At 38.5% G+C, this 19,235-nt stretch overlaps 1 protein-coding gene across 1 annotated transcript in view; it reads right to left on the reverse strand.

Annotated features, from left to right (window-relative positions):
- Nucleotides 1–17,535, reverse strand: part of Eda2r (ectodysplasin A2 receptor) — a 34,057-nt gene extending 16,522 nt beyond the window's left edge. The window contains exons 1-3 of the mRNA XM_040282161.2: nt 17,429–17,535; nt 12,239–12,290; nt 2,833–2,929 (exon numbers count right to left, since the gene is read on the reverse strand). Coding sequence (XP_040138095.1) covers nt 2,833–2,919 — 87 coding nt within the window. The 5' untranslated portion in view covers nt 2,920–2,929; nt 12,239–12,290; nt 17,429–17,535. The remainder of the gene's footprint in view (nt 1–2,832; nt 2,930–12,238; nt 12,291–17,428) is intronic.
- Between the last annotated feature and the right edge of the window lie 1,700 nt (nt 17,536–19,235).

Below are 19,235 nucleotides of genomic sequence, written 5' to 3' on the forward strand. Positions count from 1 at the left end.
TAAATAATTTCAAACTGTACTAATATTTATTCCTAACAGCAGTGTGCAAGGTCCTCTTTTCTTCACATTATTGCCAGCACTTTCTATCTTGAGTCTTTTTTTTTGGGGGGGGAGGGTTACCAGGGATTGAACCCAAGGGCACTTAACCACTGGGTCACATCCCCAGCCTTATTTTGTATTTCATTTTAGAGACAGGAACTCGCTGAGTTGCTAAGTGCCTCTCTAAGTTGCTGAGGCTGGCTTTGAACTCATGATCCTCCTGCCTCAGCCTCCAGAGTTGAGGAATTACAACCGTGCACCACCATGCCCAGCTTCTTGAGTCATTTTGATAATAGCCATTCTTACTGAGATAGTGTATCTCACCATATTTTTTATTTACATTTCCCTAATGATTAGTGATGTTGAGCCTTTAAAAAAATTAGTTGTATATATGCACTCAATGCCTTTATTTGTTTTTATGTGGTCCTAGGATCAAACCCAGTGCCTCACACTTGCAAGGCAAGTGCTCTATCACTGAGCTACAACTACAGCCCATGTTGAGCATTTTTATATATATATTTTCCATTTGTAAGTCTTCTTTTGATAAATATATTATTTCAACTTATAACACCCTGTTTTGTTCATAGGCAAAATCATTTGCCCACAGCAAAGATGGGACTCAAGTTCAGGTGTATCTGGCTCCAAAGTTTATATTTTTATTTTCGCTGTACTATTGTGATTTTGTACAAGTCACACAACCTCTTTGAATGTTGGTGGTCTCTTCTATAAAATGGGGCTTATAATACCTTCTTGATGGGACTGTTGTAAAAGCAAATAAGGTAATGCACATGAGAGATCCTTAGACAGTACAAACTACTAGACAGGTAGAAGCTATTTATATATAAAGCTTTTAGCGGAGCATTTAAATTACAATTCATTCTTCTTCTATAGCTTTCTTGTGCTACTGAAGTAAATGTCATAGAGGTGCTGAATCAAATGTACATTTCATGGTGGGCTTCTTTTCTAAGCACTTGGTAAGAGCAGTTTGACAGATATATTTTTTTCCCTTAAAGAAGTTCATCTTTGCAAATATGGATGGCTTTTAAATTAATGGTCATGTACATGACATCAAAATTTGTAAGGCTTTTTATCATGAGTTTTGAAGGTATTTGAAATAGATTTTTGTCAAGGCAAGCAGCTTCTTCCATTGAATCCATTCTAATATCCAGCACGTCCTAACTTCTGGTGGACTTTCCTTGGTCCTTGAATCCCTTTATTGACTATGGGGGCATCCACTGTGGGACACAATCTCATATGTAAAGAGAGGGAAGGAGGAAGAAAAGGAAAGTGGTGGAAATATCGAATGATTTTAACAAAATTACATTATATACATACATAAATGTACCAAAGAGAATTTCACCTTTACATATATGTAGAAAATATCAAAAAAAAATGAGTGAAAGGAAGTTTGTTACAGCAGAGGAAATACAGTAGGGGTAGGGAGGAGGAGAAGGAAATATAGTACGGAATAGGGATTGAAATAAAAAAACCTTACATATATGATTTTGTAAAAATGAACCCAACTAATGTGTTTAACTGGAAATCTCTAATAATAAAAATAAATAAATCTCTAATAATAAAAATAAATAAAATTAGAATTAATGTTTTTACCCTTGATATACCTGAGCTTTATTCTCTTTATTTTTTTAAGTACAGAGGTAGGAAGAATGTGGGCTATATAATCACTTTATTTTCTTTCAGACATAGGATTATGCTACTCTCCTATTCAGAACCCTCCAAAGCGTTCTTAGTGCACTTAGGAAAAAAGATAATTTCTCATCATAGACTTCAGGTCCCCATATATTCTTACTAATATGTCCCCCTCTCTCACTATATACAACTGTCCCTCTCACTCAACATACAATAGATGTATAAACCTTCTTCCCTGAACATACCCTGCTCATTTTCATCTTAGGACTACACTAGCCATATCCTCTTACCAAAAAGCATAGGCTTAGGGAGTCCTTCCCTGGCCACCTAGTCACTTAGTATTAAATCATGCTACTTTAATTCTTGTCATAGATTCAGGTCTATATTCTTTATTTATCTATATATGTATCTCAATTTTATTTGTATCACTAATACAAATCCAAGGTTCATGAGAGAAAACACATTTGTCTATTGTGCATATCTATGGTGCCAACAACCATGTTTGCATAAAACACAATGTGAGTCTAGAAAAACTACTGGCTATTTTCTCCCAGTCTCTAGCTGAAGCTCAAATTTAATATCACCCCTAGTTCAGGGACCAACAAGAGACCTAACAGCAGGAACAATTGAACAACTCCATCCTTGCACTTATCATCTCTGCTTTGCTGGTCATTTTGTTGTGATTTTACCTCTATTTCGAATGCTAGAGTTCTTCTGTTTCCTCAATCCTGAATCCTCTTTTGTGTAGCCTTCTCAGTAACCCAGACCCTCTAGACAGAGGATACACTTTAGCCTTTGTGGTTCTTCTTTCTACTCCCATTCTCAAGACCTAATATCTGGCTCCTGAATACCAAGTAGGTAGTTCTTTCTTTAGTTGTCAGATTTCTCTAATGCTTAATGATCCTTCTGAGCCTCTGCATTCCATCTCATATTGAGATATACCTTATTATCTCATATAACCTGATCCTCTAGCTAACTTCCTGCTAAACAATGACTACTGATGCATACTCTCTGGATTTCATGTCTTATCTGCTGAACTGGATCAGTCATAGCTGAGAATGACTCTCCTAATCTTGGTCCCTCTAAGTTGAGAGACTGATTACTAAGATGTCAAAAAACAGTATACTAATTTGGAGGACTTACCTTGGAGAGCTCTTGTCCAGGACCACACTGTTGGCATGTGACGCACCGTCCCCATTGGTCCTGGTATTCATTTTCTTGGCAATCCATGGTAAGAAGGCTGTAGGTACAGAACACAAGAACTAGGAAGATAATGGGAAGGAATAGCAAGATAAGTTGTGGCTTCCATGATGCTTGACTTCTGGTTATCTAATCTCATGTTCTTAGTTAGAGGGACTAAGAAGGCCAGCACAAAACATCTAATGCTTATATAGCTCTAAATCTTCTAAATGCTTTATACGTAATAGTTCAGTTCTTAAGTAATTGTATAAGAGATCATTATTTGCTCTATTTTTCAGATGAGGAAATTGAGGCACAGAGGCCAAAGAACTTTCCCAGAGTTTCACAGTTGTGATGTTACCAAGAACTGAACTGGTAAATAGAATAACACAAGTAGTTGGCTTATGTCTGGGCAGGGGGACATAAACACTGCAATCTCTGATGTGTGTTTTAATAGTATGGAAAGTATTTACATCTGTTATTATTATACTTTATTATTTAATCTGTACATTAATCCCTGTGAGTGAATCAGTGTAAGGATTGTCATCTTTATTTTATGGATGGAAATCCTAAAACATGGTCCTCCTTTGCCAACAGTGTCTTCAGTACTTCTGAGGACCATTAGCTGCCATTGCTCCTGTCCTAGGTAGAAAGGGAGGGGAAGATGACCCATCATGCAAATATCCTTGTGCACTAAGGTGTAGAGAGAACAGAACATTATTTTAACAGAGATATGTTAGAAGAGAGATGAGAGATGGCCTAGGGCAATAGCACTTGAATTGTACTTATATTTGACATGTATGGATTTTAATCTTGTCTATAGGATAAGGATAACCCTTGTTTACCCAGGACTAAGAGGTTTCCCAGGACATGAGCTTTTTAGCACTAAAATGGAGATTCCCAAGCAAGGTGAAAAGGTCAATCAACATACTTGACTCTTTCATTTCAACCTATAATCTGAATGAATTATTTCATCTTTTCTGGCCTCAGTTACTTAATCTGAGTAAAAGGCACAGTATATTCCTTACCTCAATTAAATATCTCTTGAGGGGATTAAATGAGCTCAGGTTCATCAAAATATCCTGAAGGCCTTAAAGAACTATACAAAATAAGACACAGTTAAGTATTCAGACAGGTAGTCTTCTACAAAGAGGAATTTTAATGAATGTGGCTAAAACTATTAATAAGTGAGGCCTTTCCTTCTTAAAGATCAAGGTGTTCTCAGGTCCCTTTGTGCACTCATTGAATACCATGGTGAATTTCAGGTGGTTTCTCAAATACTGAAAGTCCTGAATTTGTACTTCATCAGAAAAGACAGCACATGTGTACCTAAAAAAGGCCAACACTCCTCTAAGAGTCTTCAATGGAGAAGGAGTAAGACATCCTGACTAACATTTTTGCTTCAGTAAAACTTTTCTCTATGTGGAGTGGGCTATTCTTTCCCACTCTTTCATTTATAGGGAATTGGCCTACAAAATCCAATCCATTTTTGCACAAGATATCCTCTCCTGTTTTTGTTTGATAACTTTGCCCATAGTGTTAGCCTCTGGAGGCACGCTCCCCTCTCCTTACTACCCACCTTTCTCATTGAGCACAAAAATCATCATTGGTCTCATATAGTCTTATGACAAGGTATTTCAGCACCATGGGAATAAAGTCATCATACTGGTCTGGAAATCTCTTCTGTATCCTTTTCTTGCCCAGAAAAACAGGAAAATATTGGCAGGAGCCCAAAAAACAACCCACTTTTTGAGATAAGCTCTCAAACAGGCATCTGAAATCTTCATGGTAGCTGCTGCTGGCCTTGGAATGTCTGGGGCAAACTATTGGTTTGGTTTCAAGACACCTACCTACCTAATAAACATGAACCTTAACACAGCCCTATAACTCTGGTTTTGGGATTCTCCCTAGGTAAAATGGGCTGATTGCCAAATCCCCAAAGGAATTAGGGAATACATAAAAAAACTTATTTTCCTCTCCTTTTTGTCAAACATTTAATTCAAACCATATAAATTAATTTGTCTTGTGTTAGAAGCTTAAGAAATTGCCTTTATTAAAGAGAATAAAATCACATGGATCTTGGACAATTCTGAAGAAGTTGGCATATGGGTAAAACTGCCTAATAGGGGTTAAATTTCACTATCCTGGGACAATGTGAGAATTTATATCAAGTTTTTCCCAGTGGTCAGCAGTATCTTGCAACAAATGTAACTGCCTTTTCATTTTAAGAAAAAGAACAAAGAATAAATAGGTTTTGAAAAATCAGCTGCTCATGTATCTATAGCTAGGTATTCTTCTAGAGTATCACCAAAGATGCAGCTAAATCCCACAAACTTCTAAGTTGGCATTGTAGACAGACCTATAAAATTCCCAGAGTAGAGACCATTTCATATCCAGTACCTGGAAGAGTGGTACCTCAACAGTCCTTATTATTTGTTAGCTTGTCAGTGTGCTTTGTTTCTAGGACTATGGTAAAAGATGCACATGTGTTTAGTCACCTAGATATTTTTTTCTCACAGATAATTTGAAAATTAATCATTTCAAACAATGATTAATAATTCTATCAAAAGAAAAAAGCAAAGATCTGAATTAGTGACATGCAGACTTGTGTTTGAATTCCAACTCTACAATTTAGTAGTCATGTGTCCTCAAAAAAATGGTTCCATCTTTCATGGAATCAGTTTCTTCATCTGTAAAAATGGCAATTTAAAATAATAGTTTCCACAAATTAAAAAAAAAAGCATTTCGAAAGGTAAAAAATAAAATGAAATAATACCTTCCTTATAGATTATTCTAGAGGATTAAATGCAATAATGCATGTTAAAGGACCTAGTATAGGGCTTGGCACTTATGAGACAATTGATAATTAGTAGGTTCTCTTCCCAATCTTCCCTGGTTTAGAGGGGCCCTTTTCCCTATCCCCTTCAGAAGGGTGGGGTTACACTATGAGCAATGTACACTGGCCTCTCTTCAGATTTGTAGGGAAGAAAAGGGAAAGGCGTCCATTTCTTTTACATTGACCCACCCCAGCACAAAGCACGAAGCTGGAGCACCAAGACCATGCCTAAGACACTAGTGTCATTATAGCATCTTCCTCCTTACTAACTGCTACCATTAGTGACTTAAAGCTTAAGGACAAGATTCCCCATAATACCTTCAGTACCTAAGTCACTTTGACTAAAAGGAACATTGTTCTCAGTATTTTCTGGATATTTTTGATCAAGATATTTTGTACAGGGTGAACTTGGTTGAAAAGAGTTTTAAAACCTTTCTGAGACAATTGCCTTTGAAATGAAAGTGCAAAAGAAATAAAATTTGATTTATAGATAAGTGAGGATGTCATTAGAGACTCTGTTGAACAGCAGATCATTTTCAACAGAACAATCCCTCCCACTTCTACAATCTGAGGCTCAAAAATTTTTTTTCACTCCAACTCTGACATCTGATTTTGTTCTCCTTCTATTATTTCTATCACTACATTAGTGTGGGGCAGGGAAATAAGGTAAGGGTCAGGCATCAATTTTCTCCTCCCTTTGAGTATGATACATTCTAGAGTTCATCTGCGAAGACTTCCACTCACTTAACTGTACTGTTTGCAGTTACATCTTGAAAAACTGCCTCTAACTTGCCAACAACTCAATAAAAGAACAGACAAAGGAAATGATAATGAACAAAGCCCACATAGTTGCAGTGGACAAAAGTCTATGGTTTATGATAGGAATTCCAACTCTATCCTCAACAGAAATTCCCCGCTGAAGTTTGGGAAGCTCACTCAGTTTCTTCATCCATAAAATGGGGATATTTCTATCCTACCTGTATAATATTTAAGAGTAGTTTGGACATCACGGATAATGTGGAAGTGCTCTAGAAACTTCATGTAGGTCACATACTAGGACTGTTTTTTATTAACATACCACATATATCCATAAAATATGAAGCAAACTTATACATTTTTACATATGCATATACTCATGGAAACACTACACAGATAAAGATACAGAACTTTACATTATCTCAGCCAGCCACCCTCAAGCCCCTTTTCCAGTCAACCCCATCTCCAGGTAATTACTCCTCTGGGTTTCTGTCACTATGATTATTTTTACCTGACCTTGAACTCCATATAAATTAAATAATACAATATACACCCTTATTTCTGGATTATAAAGCTTTTCTAGTAAGAAACATTTAAAAATTCTGTAATTTGTAATTGTTTTCTTCTAAGAAAATATAAGTGTAAATATTTATGACCTTGGATTAGGTAATAGTTTCTTAGCTATAACACCAAAAGCACAAGAAAAAAAAGAAAAAAAATTATGCTTAAATTTAGAATTCAAAAATTCAAAACTTTTCTGCTTCAAAGGACACTATAAAGATATTAGGAATGAGGAGGAAAGATGACATAATGAGTGGCTGGATTTGATTAGTTGACACTGTTTACATGTGTTGAAATATCACACTGAACATCATTAATATTTATAGTTAATGTATTCTAATTAAAATACTAATAAAATGTTTAGAAAATAAAAAGTGAAAAGAAATTAGAAGATAACTCACACAATGGGAAACAAAAATTTGCAAATCCTGTACCTGATAGGAGATTTGCAACTAGAATATACCAAGAACACTTACAACTAAAACACAGACAACACAATTTAAAGTGGGTAAAGTATTGAAACAGATGTTAATCCAAGAAATATAAAAATGCCAATCAGCCTATGAAAATATGCTCAGTATCATTAATAATAAGGGGAACACAAATTAAAACTGCAAGAGGGCTAGGGTTGTGGCTCAGTGGTAGAGTGCTTGCCTCACACACATGAGGCCCTGGGTTCGATCCTCAGAACCACATAAAAATAAATAAAGATTAAAAAATTAAGACTGCAAGAAAGTATCACTTTATGTGCACTAGGCTGGCTATAAAAAGATTAGACAAAGAAGTGTTGTTGTAAAGGATGTAGAGAAATTGGAACCCTGATATAAGTCTTGTGAGATGTAACATGGTGCTACCCCTTTAGAAAATGTATATTTTTTTCTTTCTCAAAGTATTAAATATAGAGTTACTACATGACTCATCAATTCCATTCCTAAGTATAAACCCCAAAGAATTGAAAGCACATGTTAAATTCATATAGGAATATTCCTAGAAGCATTATTCATAATAGACAAAAGCAGACAAATCCCCAAATGTCAATTAAAATGATAAGCAGATAGACAAAACTTGGTCTATCCATGCAATGAAAAATTATTCAGCAAAAGTGAAAATCCACAAAGCCAGGCACAGTAGCTCATGCCTATAATCCCTGAGGCTCAGGAGGCTGAGGCAGGAAGATCAAAAATTCAAAGCCAGCCTCAGCAACTTAGTGAGGCCCTGTGTCAAATTCAAAACTAAAAAAAAAAAAAAGGATGGGGATGTAGGTCAGTGGTTAAGCACCCCTGGGTTCATTCCCTGTGCAACAAAACTATACTAAACTAAACTAAACATAAAGTGCTTAATAGGTGCAATAATGTGGATGAAACTTGAAAACATTTTGCTAAGTGACAGAAGTCACACACAAAAGGGCAAATATTATATGATTTCATTTATATAAAAAGTTCAGAATAGGCAATCCATAGAAAGGAAGTAGATTTAGTGTTTTCTAGGGATTAGAGGAAGGAAGGAATGAGTGATTAATGGATGTGAATTTCTTATGTAGTGATAAAATGACCTGGGATTAGAGAGGAGTAATGGTTGTATGATGGTTGTATGAATTACAAAAACTGAGTAAACTGAGTAAACTCTATACACTTAAAAAGGATAATTTTTGTAATATGTGAATTAGATCTCATTTTTTAGAAATGATGGTTCATCCATTTTTTGTTTAATATTGTGAATTATCCTATACTATTCCAATACATCTTGTCTAAGTTAGCCCCAAAATATAAAAAAAGGAAAAAGAAAAAGAAAAAATGAAAGCTGCAATGAATATTCTTTTATGTGTCTTTAAGTGTAATGTTTTGTTTAATCCAAACCTATCTGGTTAATTATATATATCAGGAGAGCTGACAAGTGGCCACATGACTAGTGTATCTTTATTTGGCCTTTGTCATGTGGATGCTGTCCCTGCCCATTACCTCTGTCCTGGTTCCCCAAAAGATAACCTAGAAGAGTAAGAATGTAGCAGACAGGAAAGAGGAGAAGCAATGAGGCTGACATTAATGATAATCCCCACATTAGCTCATTGTGCCCTGAATAATTGCTTCTGGCCAAGTTTCTGCTGGATGTGAGGTGCTCAGGCGCTGGGGGTGCAGCTGCCTCTGGCCACAGCTTGCGGCTGCTGCTCTTCTCAACTTGCACACATGCCTATGGAGTGAAACATGCCCTCTCTATCTAGGATGGGTAGGCAGAACAGGATGACAAATCTAAATTAAGAACTCAGGACTTCAGGATATTTGCTTTGCCTGGACAGTGCAGAAGGTCTGGGATTAGAAAGGGTGAGGAAGACAGCAGCTGGTCCATGCCCTGCCCATTCCTCTCCTGTGAGCCCACTCACCCACCCACATGCACAGGACTGGCAAAATCAAGGCAGTTGCTCCACCTGGCCTTGAGGATACTCCTTTCTTGAAAATCAAATTTCTTATCAGTACAATGCCTTCATCATTTTCAGATGTTGGGCCTATCAGCCAGATGTTGCTTTACCATTTATTGGTGGCTGTCAGCCTTCCCCTTTCTGGGTTGGCCAACAGTCACTCCTATCCCAACTTTCTCTTGTTCATGAGCTACTTCCAAACTACCAAACATCTTCTTCCAGCCCCATTGTTCGTGAATTTTATATTTCCTGTTTCAAGTCAGTATGGTGAATGGTCCCAGGCCCAGCTCTGCCATCAGGAGCATATGACTACCCAATGCCAGGTCTGAGGTTCCTGTTTGTAACATGAGGGAGCTTGCTTAGCCAATCTCTTAAACCAGTGGTGCTTGCTATTTGCTGCATCTTGGGAGCTCCAGAATATACTGATACTTGGGATTCAACCCTGAGAATCTGATGTGATTAGTCTGGAGTGTGACCTGAAGATCTGGAACTTATACAGCTCCCCAAGTGATTCTCATGTGTAGTTAAAGTTAAATCTATTATATTGATAAGGAAACTCCTTTGGGTCTGACCACGTCTGTTTTGTCTGAATATAAGGTGCAGTCATAAAAGGTTTACCCATCCCCCATATAACAGAAGGAATTCTATGGAGAAGTAACCTGTGTCATACCCATTTTTTCAGGGGTCTAAAAAATGAGAAAGGTAAAGGGGATGAAGGTGGTATGAATATTTTAAAATATGCTACATCATGTCATCTCCAACTTATAATTCCATTAGCAACTCCTACTTCCACTCATAAAAGTCAAGTGCCCAATGAATGTTGAGGCCTTAGACAATTTGCTTACCTCAACTTCCTCAATTACTTCTTTGACCCCTGCTCTCCTTACTTTCTTCACTGCAGGCATGCTGGCCACCTTCCTATTCTTCAAATTTGCTAGGAATGCTCTCACCTTAGGCCCGTCACACCTGCTCAAGCCAGGAATATCCTTGCCCATGACCAGTGCCCTCAACCTCTTCAGTTCTTTGTCCTTGTAACATTATCTTGGTAAGGCCTTTCTGACCACTATTTTAAAATTGCAACTTCCTACCATACTACTTATCCCCCTTTCCTGTTTTATTATCCCCTATAGCACTTATGACCCTCTGGCCTGTCAAATATTTTGATTATTTTTATTGTTTGTGCTTTCCCTAACTAGAATGTAAACACCATGAGATGGGATGCCTGCCATGTTCACTACTTCATATTTGGTGATTAGAACAGTACATGGCATATAGAACACTAAATAAATACTGGTTTGATGAGCAAATGGTGGAAATCTACAGAATAAAGGTTACAATCTTCTGCCTGAGTGAAATATTTCACAGTTCATGAGGGGTTTCATATTGATTTACTTAACAGACTTTCACAATAACCCAAGGAGGAAACTAAGGATTATTATCACCAATTAACATACTTACAAAGAGAGAAAAAATGAGTTTCAGATAAAAAGTATTAAGTTTATTTAGTTAGTAAGAAGTATTCAAAGATAATTTAGGGCCTATGAATGAGACATGCTTTCCAAGGTAGTATTGAACTAAAATAGGGAATAGAGATCTTCCCAGCCTTCACTGAAATTTAATTTTTCTTCAGTGATATTTTGTGTGGGCCAAAAAAAAATGCATTTTTGAATACTAATCTGATTGTGCTTTAAATAATGGTTTGACAGGATTACGGATCCAAGCCTTAGATAAGAGGGCCAGGACAAGGGTGGTAGCAATAGAAATAGAGAGGAAGTGGCATTAGAAGATATAGGCCTTACAAAGTGAGCACCAAGAAAAAGATATTAGCTAGAGAAATTTCTGGGAGTTGCTGGATGGGAAACCATAAGAATCCCAGGGTCATAAAGATTGTGGGGGACTTGCTTGGTAGGAGAAAAGGTAATACACTGTTTTTCAATCTTACTAAGTATGAAGAGTTGGAGGGGACAGAAGAACATTGCAATGGTCATGTCCAGTATACAGAACATATATAGTTTGGAGTTACAGACAAGTCATGTGTATAAGACCAGAATAGTCATGCTTGCTCATGACTTCATATCAGAAATCAATTCTGTGAGACTTTTTTAAAAATACCAGTTCCCAAGATTTAATAAATCAAAACCTCTGGGGGTTTAAGAACCACTGGCCTTGGGATTGGGATATAGCTCTGTTGGTAGAGTGCTTGCCTTGCATGCACAAAGCCCTGGGTTCAATCCCCAGCCACACACACACACACACACACACACACACACACACACACACACACACCACTGGCCTAGGTAAATTTTGGCAGAGGATCAGGTGGGTAAAGAAGAATGCTAAGAACAAAACATTGAGTGACACCCATATTTGATTCTAGAAGAGGAATAACGATTGGTAAACAAGTAGGGTAAGACAGGGAAGAAAGAACAGAAACGGGACAGGATAATAAAGATAGTAAATGACAAACTTTGAAGAAAGTAGGGTAAGAAATAGTGTCAGCTGTTGTGAATATAAGGAGGTGAAGGAGTGTTCAGGACTGGAGATGTGTTATTTTAAGTTTACTTCATGTGTGTGTGTGATGAAAGTAAATTGCATTTTTATGTTCAAGTATGCTAAAATATGTGCCTGGAATAGAAATAACTCAGAGGTGGTTACTACAGTTTTTAACAGGTTTCACTCTCTATTTCCAAATGGCTGAAGAATTTTAACTGTTAGTGATAGTAACATCTGGTCCAGCTAAATCAGGATTAGCATAACAACAAGGGTAAATGAAGGGAGCTGGTGCAAAATTAAAGAAACCTCACCTGTTTGCTGTGTCTTTTATTCCAGTGTACAAAGTGAGAAGTAATGTCCCAGCTGGGGGAGAAAAGAAAAAAATAATCATATTAAAAGAAGTTGTCACAGTACAGAAAGAATTAATAACCAATTGAACTGTCCATTTTCACTCACCAAAGGCAAACACTAACCATATGAGTCAAGTGCTTCTTTTTCAAAATACACACACACACACACACACACACACACACACACACACACACTGCAAAGAAAGCACAAACCTCAAAAGACAAATGGAGCTGAGCACTGTAAATTAAGTAAAAGTAAAAGCTAAAATACATAAATATTTGGTTAGAATCTGGCAATGAGTGAAAAAGACTTTTTAAAAGGAGAAAAAGAATTGTGCAACTGAAAATATAGACATAATTAACAAAACAAATGGGATGAAATTAAGACCAATAAACTTTGAGCTGATTATAAGGAGAAATATCCTTTTAATGATTGCTGAGACAATCTTCCCTAGTGGGAGCAAAGACACCAAAAATACCCTGGATGATGTTCCAGGGAAAAATGAGATAATGTATGTGAGAGTACTCTGGAAACTCCTGATTGTGTTACACATGTGAGGAGTTGCTATGATTGTTGTTATTATCCCACCCAGAACTTGGGAGCAAAGGGCACTGGAGACAAGCCTCAGGCCAGACCAACATTTAGCCAAAACTCAAAGCCTCCACTTTGCTCTACTGTCACCCTAGCCAAAGTGAGTCACTTATTTGTGTACTGACCACCATAAGACACCATGAAATTATTGTATCATCAAAAATTAGTTACTCCACCAGCAGTACTGGGAGTGGAGATTCATTAACTTCCCAAGGAGGCTTTTGGCTGAGTTGTCCCAGCTGGGACTTGAATTCATTTCTTTGCAAAGCTGGGAACTGGACAAAATTCAGTCGAGTGTTCTAATTTCTGATTTCTATTAATTTTTTGGTCTTGCCCCACATTGTCTCCACCCTAATTTACCAAGCAATCTAGAATAATTGTATCTCTCTGAATATAGCAATAAAAACAATCCCCTTTCCCCCCTAACAATCCAAATTCATTTATTCCATACCTTCCTCATAGGCCAGGGAATGAAACATCCTAAAGAAGGAGGGTATTTGCATAAAACCCAGAGCAACAAACATCCTTATGGTAAGACATGGTGAATAAACCCATAGAATGAGACCTATTTGTACAGGATGTGATACTTCTGCCAAAATATTTATTGCCCTTTAAAAAGAAGTCTAAGGAAGAAAGAAATACAACACAGTGAGTTTGAGAGGGTAAGGTGAAACTGAAAAGAAGAAACTTGTTGTTTCATATGTAAATACACATTCTCTGAAATAATTTCCAGCCTCTGACAATCTAGAGTCAAAGTGAGTTTAAAACTCTTCTTAGTCCCAGCTGCTTGTCATGCAGTAAAGGAATCCCATCTATTTCTGCTTGAACTCCTTTAGTAACAGGCAGCTCAGTACTCACAAAACAGCACATTCTAATATATTTTTTCCTTCTCTTTGAAAACTGTTTAAACTTTTCAAACTATTAAACAATTAGAAATATAGAGTCACAGAATTCTAAAAGGATTCTTCAGTATAAACTAACTCAATTCCCTTATGGTCCAGATGGAGAAACTGAGGCTTAGAGAAGGAATAGAATTTTCCCAAAGTCACATAATTGGTTAGTGGCAGAGTTGGGACTAAAATCCAAGTCTCCATGTTCAGGCCCAGTGGCTTGTTTATTTCCCATACATAAAGAGAGAAATGGGCCGAGCTTCTGGATTGATTACTCAGTGACCATGTTTCCAAGGCTTCAGCTTCTTGTCTTCACACCCACAACCTAACATTGGCTCATTTTACCCTAAACAGAACAAATCCAAAGGGTGGACTGGGTCAGGGAAAGGTGGCTCATGGAAGGGAAGCAGTGCTGCCCACTCTTTTGGCTCATCCACCATGGTGACTAACAACCTCCTGGAAGCAATGACATGTTACTGCTTAATTCCACCATATATTACATGGCAATTCTTTTATTTGTGAGAATGGTATGATGACTTTGGGGGATACTTGGGGGACATAATACCTGTTAACACTCCAGGATGTCGAGTCACTCAAAACTCACTTGATAAGTGCCTTCTATGCTAGGAATTCTATTAGAACTTAGTAACAGGAGGGAAAACCAGAGGTTTCCACCTGTAGCAAATCATGCCTGGTGGGGAAATTGAGAATATATACTGTTAACTCTAATCCAAGACAGATTATGGCCATCCTCATATCTCCCAGGAGCACAGAATAGTTACGGTCCTTTTATAGACTGATGGCAAGAATAACCTATATCCTTCCTGTTAAGCTCCCAAAGGGAAAATACATGGATTTTCAGAAAGAGAGCAAAAAAAAAATCATCTGCTTCAAAATTAAGCTTTAGCTCTGAAAAAATAGCTCCAAAAGATGTCTCACCATCTTTAGAAGGCATTCAAATGGAGGAGGTCAATAAGACATCAAAGGAGAGTCATGTGGCCAGTCACAGGCCTTTCCCCTGGGTCTAGGAACTTTGTTCCTTGAATGGTTTCAAGAGAACTTTCAAAGGAATGGCTGGCATAAGGTGATTGATTGGAGGATCTTACTTCCTCTTGCCTCCTTCTCTAGTGCCAGAGCTGATCTAATTGCTTAGCTATGGCCATAAACCCAAATAGCTACTGAAAATCAAAAAACAAACAAACAAACTTGATGTTAAAAAAAAAAAGTGATTCCAATCTTGGCTCAGACACATACTAACTATCTGGCAAGTTTCATTTCTCTGCCTTCCCTAGTTGGGTTGAGGTGTCATTGGGATTATGGTTTAAAACATACATAATAATTTTTTTCTCACATTCACTCATCATGTTACTTTCACAGTGTTCCACATCATTATGAAGGTGTTACCACCCCAATTTAAATAGTTCAAAACCTCAGACACATATCTGATTTGACTCCATGTCATGTGAGAAATGGAAGCAATTTGAGTGTTTTGACCTAGGGAGAGAAAATGTAGGTAATCTGGCCTCTGCTCTTCCGATCTTTGAAGACTTCTCAAGGAAGATAAAGAGCAGACTGCTCTGGGTGGTCCCAGAGAGAATAATTAGGACATCTAGGGTCAAGTCATAGGTAAACCAAGTCCAGATTACCAAAAGGGAAAACCTTTAACAGTCAAGGCTTTCCTTGAATGGAATGAGTCTTTCAAAGAGCAGAGAAGAGAGCAGAATCCAAGAGATTCTGAATCTCACATTGTTCTTTTTTAAGCCCATATAATTTATCAACTTCAAATTTCTGAAGATTCAACTTATGTGATACCTTGATAAATGAACTGCCTCCTTTCCAGTCCCACAGCCACCAAGCTCCAAGGCCTTGTTCCCTCTCTGTATATAGTTTATCCACCTCTTGATTTCTTCTATTCCAATATGGCTGACTTATGTTCATAAGATTATTCTTCCTATAGTACATATCTGTTTTTCTTTAGTTCAGAAATTCTTAATAGCTATCCACTGTCTGCCAAATCAAATTTGAAACTGAAATATCCAAAGTCTTTTGTGGTTTACCACCAATATAACATGGCAAATTTAACTTCCACTTTTCTCTCAATTGTAAGTTAAAATCCATCTCAGCTGGTGTTCTTTTCATGTGCTCCAAGCTCCCCTGTCTTCAAGCAGTTGTTCCTGTTGTTTTCTTTGCTTATACTGCCCTCTCTCCTATTCTCCACCTGTTGAAATCCTATCTGTACTCCACGGTCTAGCTTAAATAATAATAGTTAACATTTATTGAGTGCTTATTTTGGGCCAGCCACTGTGCTAAGCATGTGCAAGTATTTTACATGGATTATCTCATTTAATCCTCACAACAACCCAATGAGGTAGGTGCTATTATTATCTCCACTTTAGCCTGGAGTTTACTAAAGCTCAGAGGGGGGAAGTAATTCTGTTTGTTCAAGGGCACACCAGTTAATAAATGGTGGGGATGGAATCTGAATCCAAAGAGTTTGCCTCTGGAGTGCTGACAGGTGTTATTATTTCAAAAAACAATCCAAAATGTTCTCAGATTTTTTCTAACTCAAGTTGATAGGATCCTTACTTGAGAACCTCAGAGCACTTTACTCCTTGAAGATCTATATTCTATTATATTTACTTGGGTTCTTGTACCCATGATGAGCCTGACAAGCCCCAGTGGCCACAGCCTAGATTTTGCACTTCTCACTGTCTCAAACTTGATGGCCCAGAGTAAGTCCTTAATAAGGTTGTTAAGTTAAATTGAAGGAATATTGAAGTGAAGGAAGGGTCAGGAGAGTTATCTAGAGGAGATGTTCCACACATCTCTACCCCCGCTACCCTGTATGACATTGGCCAGTGCTACCAACACCTGTCCAAATCAGACCCTTCAGTCTATTTTCCCAGCCTGTTCTCTGGCGGGTCTCTTCTTGTCCCCCCAGTTCTCACAGCTGCCTGGGCTTTGGCCAGTGTTTGGGGTGAGGCAGGATCAAAATATCACTGCCCTGGGCTCAGCTTCCAGGAGTGAGGGATCAAGTGAAACCCAGGCGCGCGAGTGAGGGGGTGGACTGAAAGCCCCCATACAGAGCCAGCATGCTCTTTACACAAGCCCTGACTTGCCCAGGGACCACGTGGGTGGGCCAGCAGTTTAGCTTCCCTCAGGGATGCTGCACATATCTGATCCACCCCCTCCTCCCTTCTGCTAACTCCCAGCCTCCTCCTCTTCCTTATCTCCCAAGCCCAGATGCTCAAGGTGGTTTGACAAGTCTGGGCATGTTCCCAGTGGCCATCCAGGTCCAGTAAGAAGGCTCTTACAGCGAGGTATTCGCTAAGGCTGTAAGAATATCAGCCTAAGTTCCTGGCACTTCAGATAGTGTTCCCTGTACAAACGGATGAACTGGTAGAGAGCCAGGGGATGCCTTTCCAACCATTCTGACTTTGCAGCACACAAGCATGGAAATCCTGACCTGGTCCTGTATTTCCAAACCTAAATGCCACAGGTTCCGGTCGGCTTGCCACTCCAGGGTATGCTCCCACACGTGCCCAGTAACGGATGGAAGGATGGATCTTGCAATCACAACAATGGAATTCCCAGACAAACGCACCTCAACAGAGCAAACATCCCGCTCAGCCCCTGCCCCTCAGTCCCCAGCAAGCATATCACACTCACAGTAGATGAAATCCGTTGCTATCAAAGCTCCGCTCCACTCATTTCATATCCACGTGTAGCAACAGCGGATCAAATCCACCCTCTATTCCTTTCATGCTAAGCCTACTTCCCCCGCCCCTGTGAGGTTTCTGGGGCAGCTATTGGATTATCTGATGTGTCTAGGCGTGGCTATGCAAAGAAACCCCGCCCCCGAAAAGGACACTGTGAGTCTGGGGGGTAAACAGTGACCGAGCCACTGATTGGGCTGGAGTTGCAAAGCTCCTGGGACTGAAGCGGGGGCGAGACGGCAGAGGGCCAGGGACTTTGGTTCAGCCCAGTCTGTGGGAAAGGAGGGAGGGTCAAGTGGTTGGAGGCAGCTAAATGGAGCTCCGCTCTTCAAAGTTTTGTGCATAAGTTAGCAAGGCTGGAGATTGACAGGCAAACTTAGTGTTGCAAAAGTAAGGATTTTTAGACACACGGAATAGCTACTTCCCAGCTCTGATCCTGCCTTAAAAAAAATCGCTTCAGAAAACTTTTGACTGGAGGAGGAAAGAACCTGAATCTGGGGAAAGACCACTGAAAATTAAGGAAAACTGACTTCTGGACTTGGCTCTGACTTTCTGCACATCCTTCGCCTTTGTGGAGCCCTAGGTCTCCGTACAGGGAAAAGGGTTGACTATCTAGTCTCTAAGGGTCATTTAATAATCACCCTTTGGGAGTTTATAAGTTTGTGATTTCGCTGGCAGCAGTGGGGAAATCCTGGGATGTTGTCCCTGACCTTGAAGAACTTGAAGAGGGTTTAGACAGGACAGACTAGACACAGAGAACAATAAGCAGTATAAAATGCATGAAGCTATGCTTGTGTGGGGATAATGAGTAAATAGAAAATTTCTGTAGCTTCCTCTCAATTTTGTGTGAAACAAAAATTGCTTAAGAAAACTAAGTCTTTGATACAAAATCAAAAAAGGGCTAAACTATGGGATACAGGATAGAAGGGCACTGGGGTGCAGGAAAAAGGAGAACTTAGAAAGGCTCTAAGCAACTTAGTGAGACCCTATCTCAAAATAAAAAGTAAAAAGGGCTAGGGATGATGCTCAATGGTTAATCACCTCTGGGTTCAACCCCAGTATCAAAAAATAAAAATCAGACCAGAATGTGGTCATCACTTAGACTGCTGTTGTGGGCTCAGGCGTAGAAAGAGAATTGCCAGAGTTGTAATTTCAAGTATACTCCTTACTTGTTGTGTGACCTCCAGCAAGTTGTTTAACCACTTTGTATCTTAACATATTCATTTATAAAATGGATACAATAATAATCTCTTCCTTAGGATTATTTTGGGGAGTGCATGAGTTTATATAAAAATAGGGTTAATAAATATAAGAAAATTAGAACAATGAGTGGGACATAGAATATAACATACACATGTTTATTAGATATAAATAATACACACACACACACACATACACATAAGCAATTTATAGTCCTTATATCTGTGAGATTAAAATGAAAATAGTTGTGCTGTGTAACTCTTAATTCTTCCCAGAGGAGGCAAATTAAGAGTTACAGGTGGAAAACTCAGCTTTATCTCCCAGAGAGTGGACTCTTTCACAAAAGAGGGGCTCTTTGCTTTTTCTCCATCTTGTGCTATCCAGATCTGGTTTACAGTCAGCCCAAAGAACCCTGGCTTTGGATTTAAGAGTCTTGGCAAAATTAACTTCATGGGTAAAAATCAAGTGAGTGTCTTTCTCTCTCAGCCTTTGTAACCTAAAGAGATTCTTAGAATAGATGACCTTGAAACTATAGAGCAGTGCTTTTTACATGTTAATAT

The sequence above is a fragment of the Ictidomys tridecemlineatus genome, chromosome X (genome assembly GCF_052094955.1).
Source record: "Ictidomys tridecemlineatus isolate mIctTri1 chromosome X, mIctTri1.hap1, whole genome shotgun sequence".
In the NCBI taxonomy this organism is placed as follows: Eukaryota; Metazoa; Chordata; class Mammalia; order Rodentia; family Sciuridae; genus Ictidomys; species Ictidomys tridecemlineatus.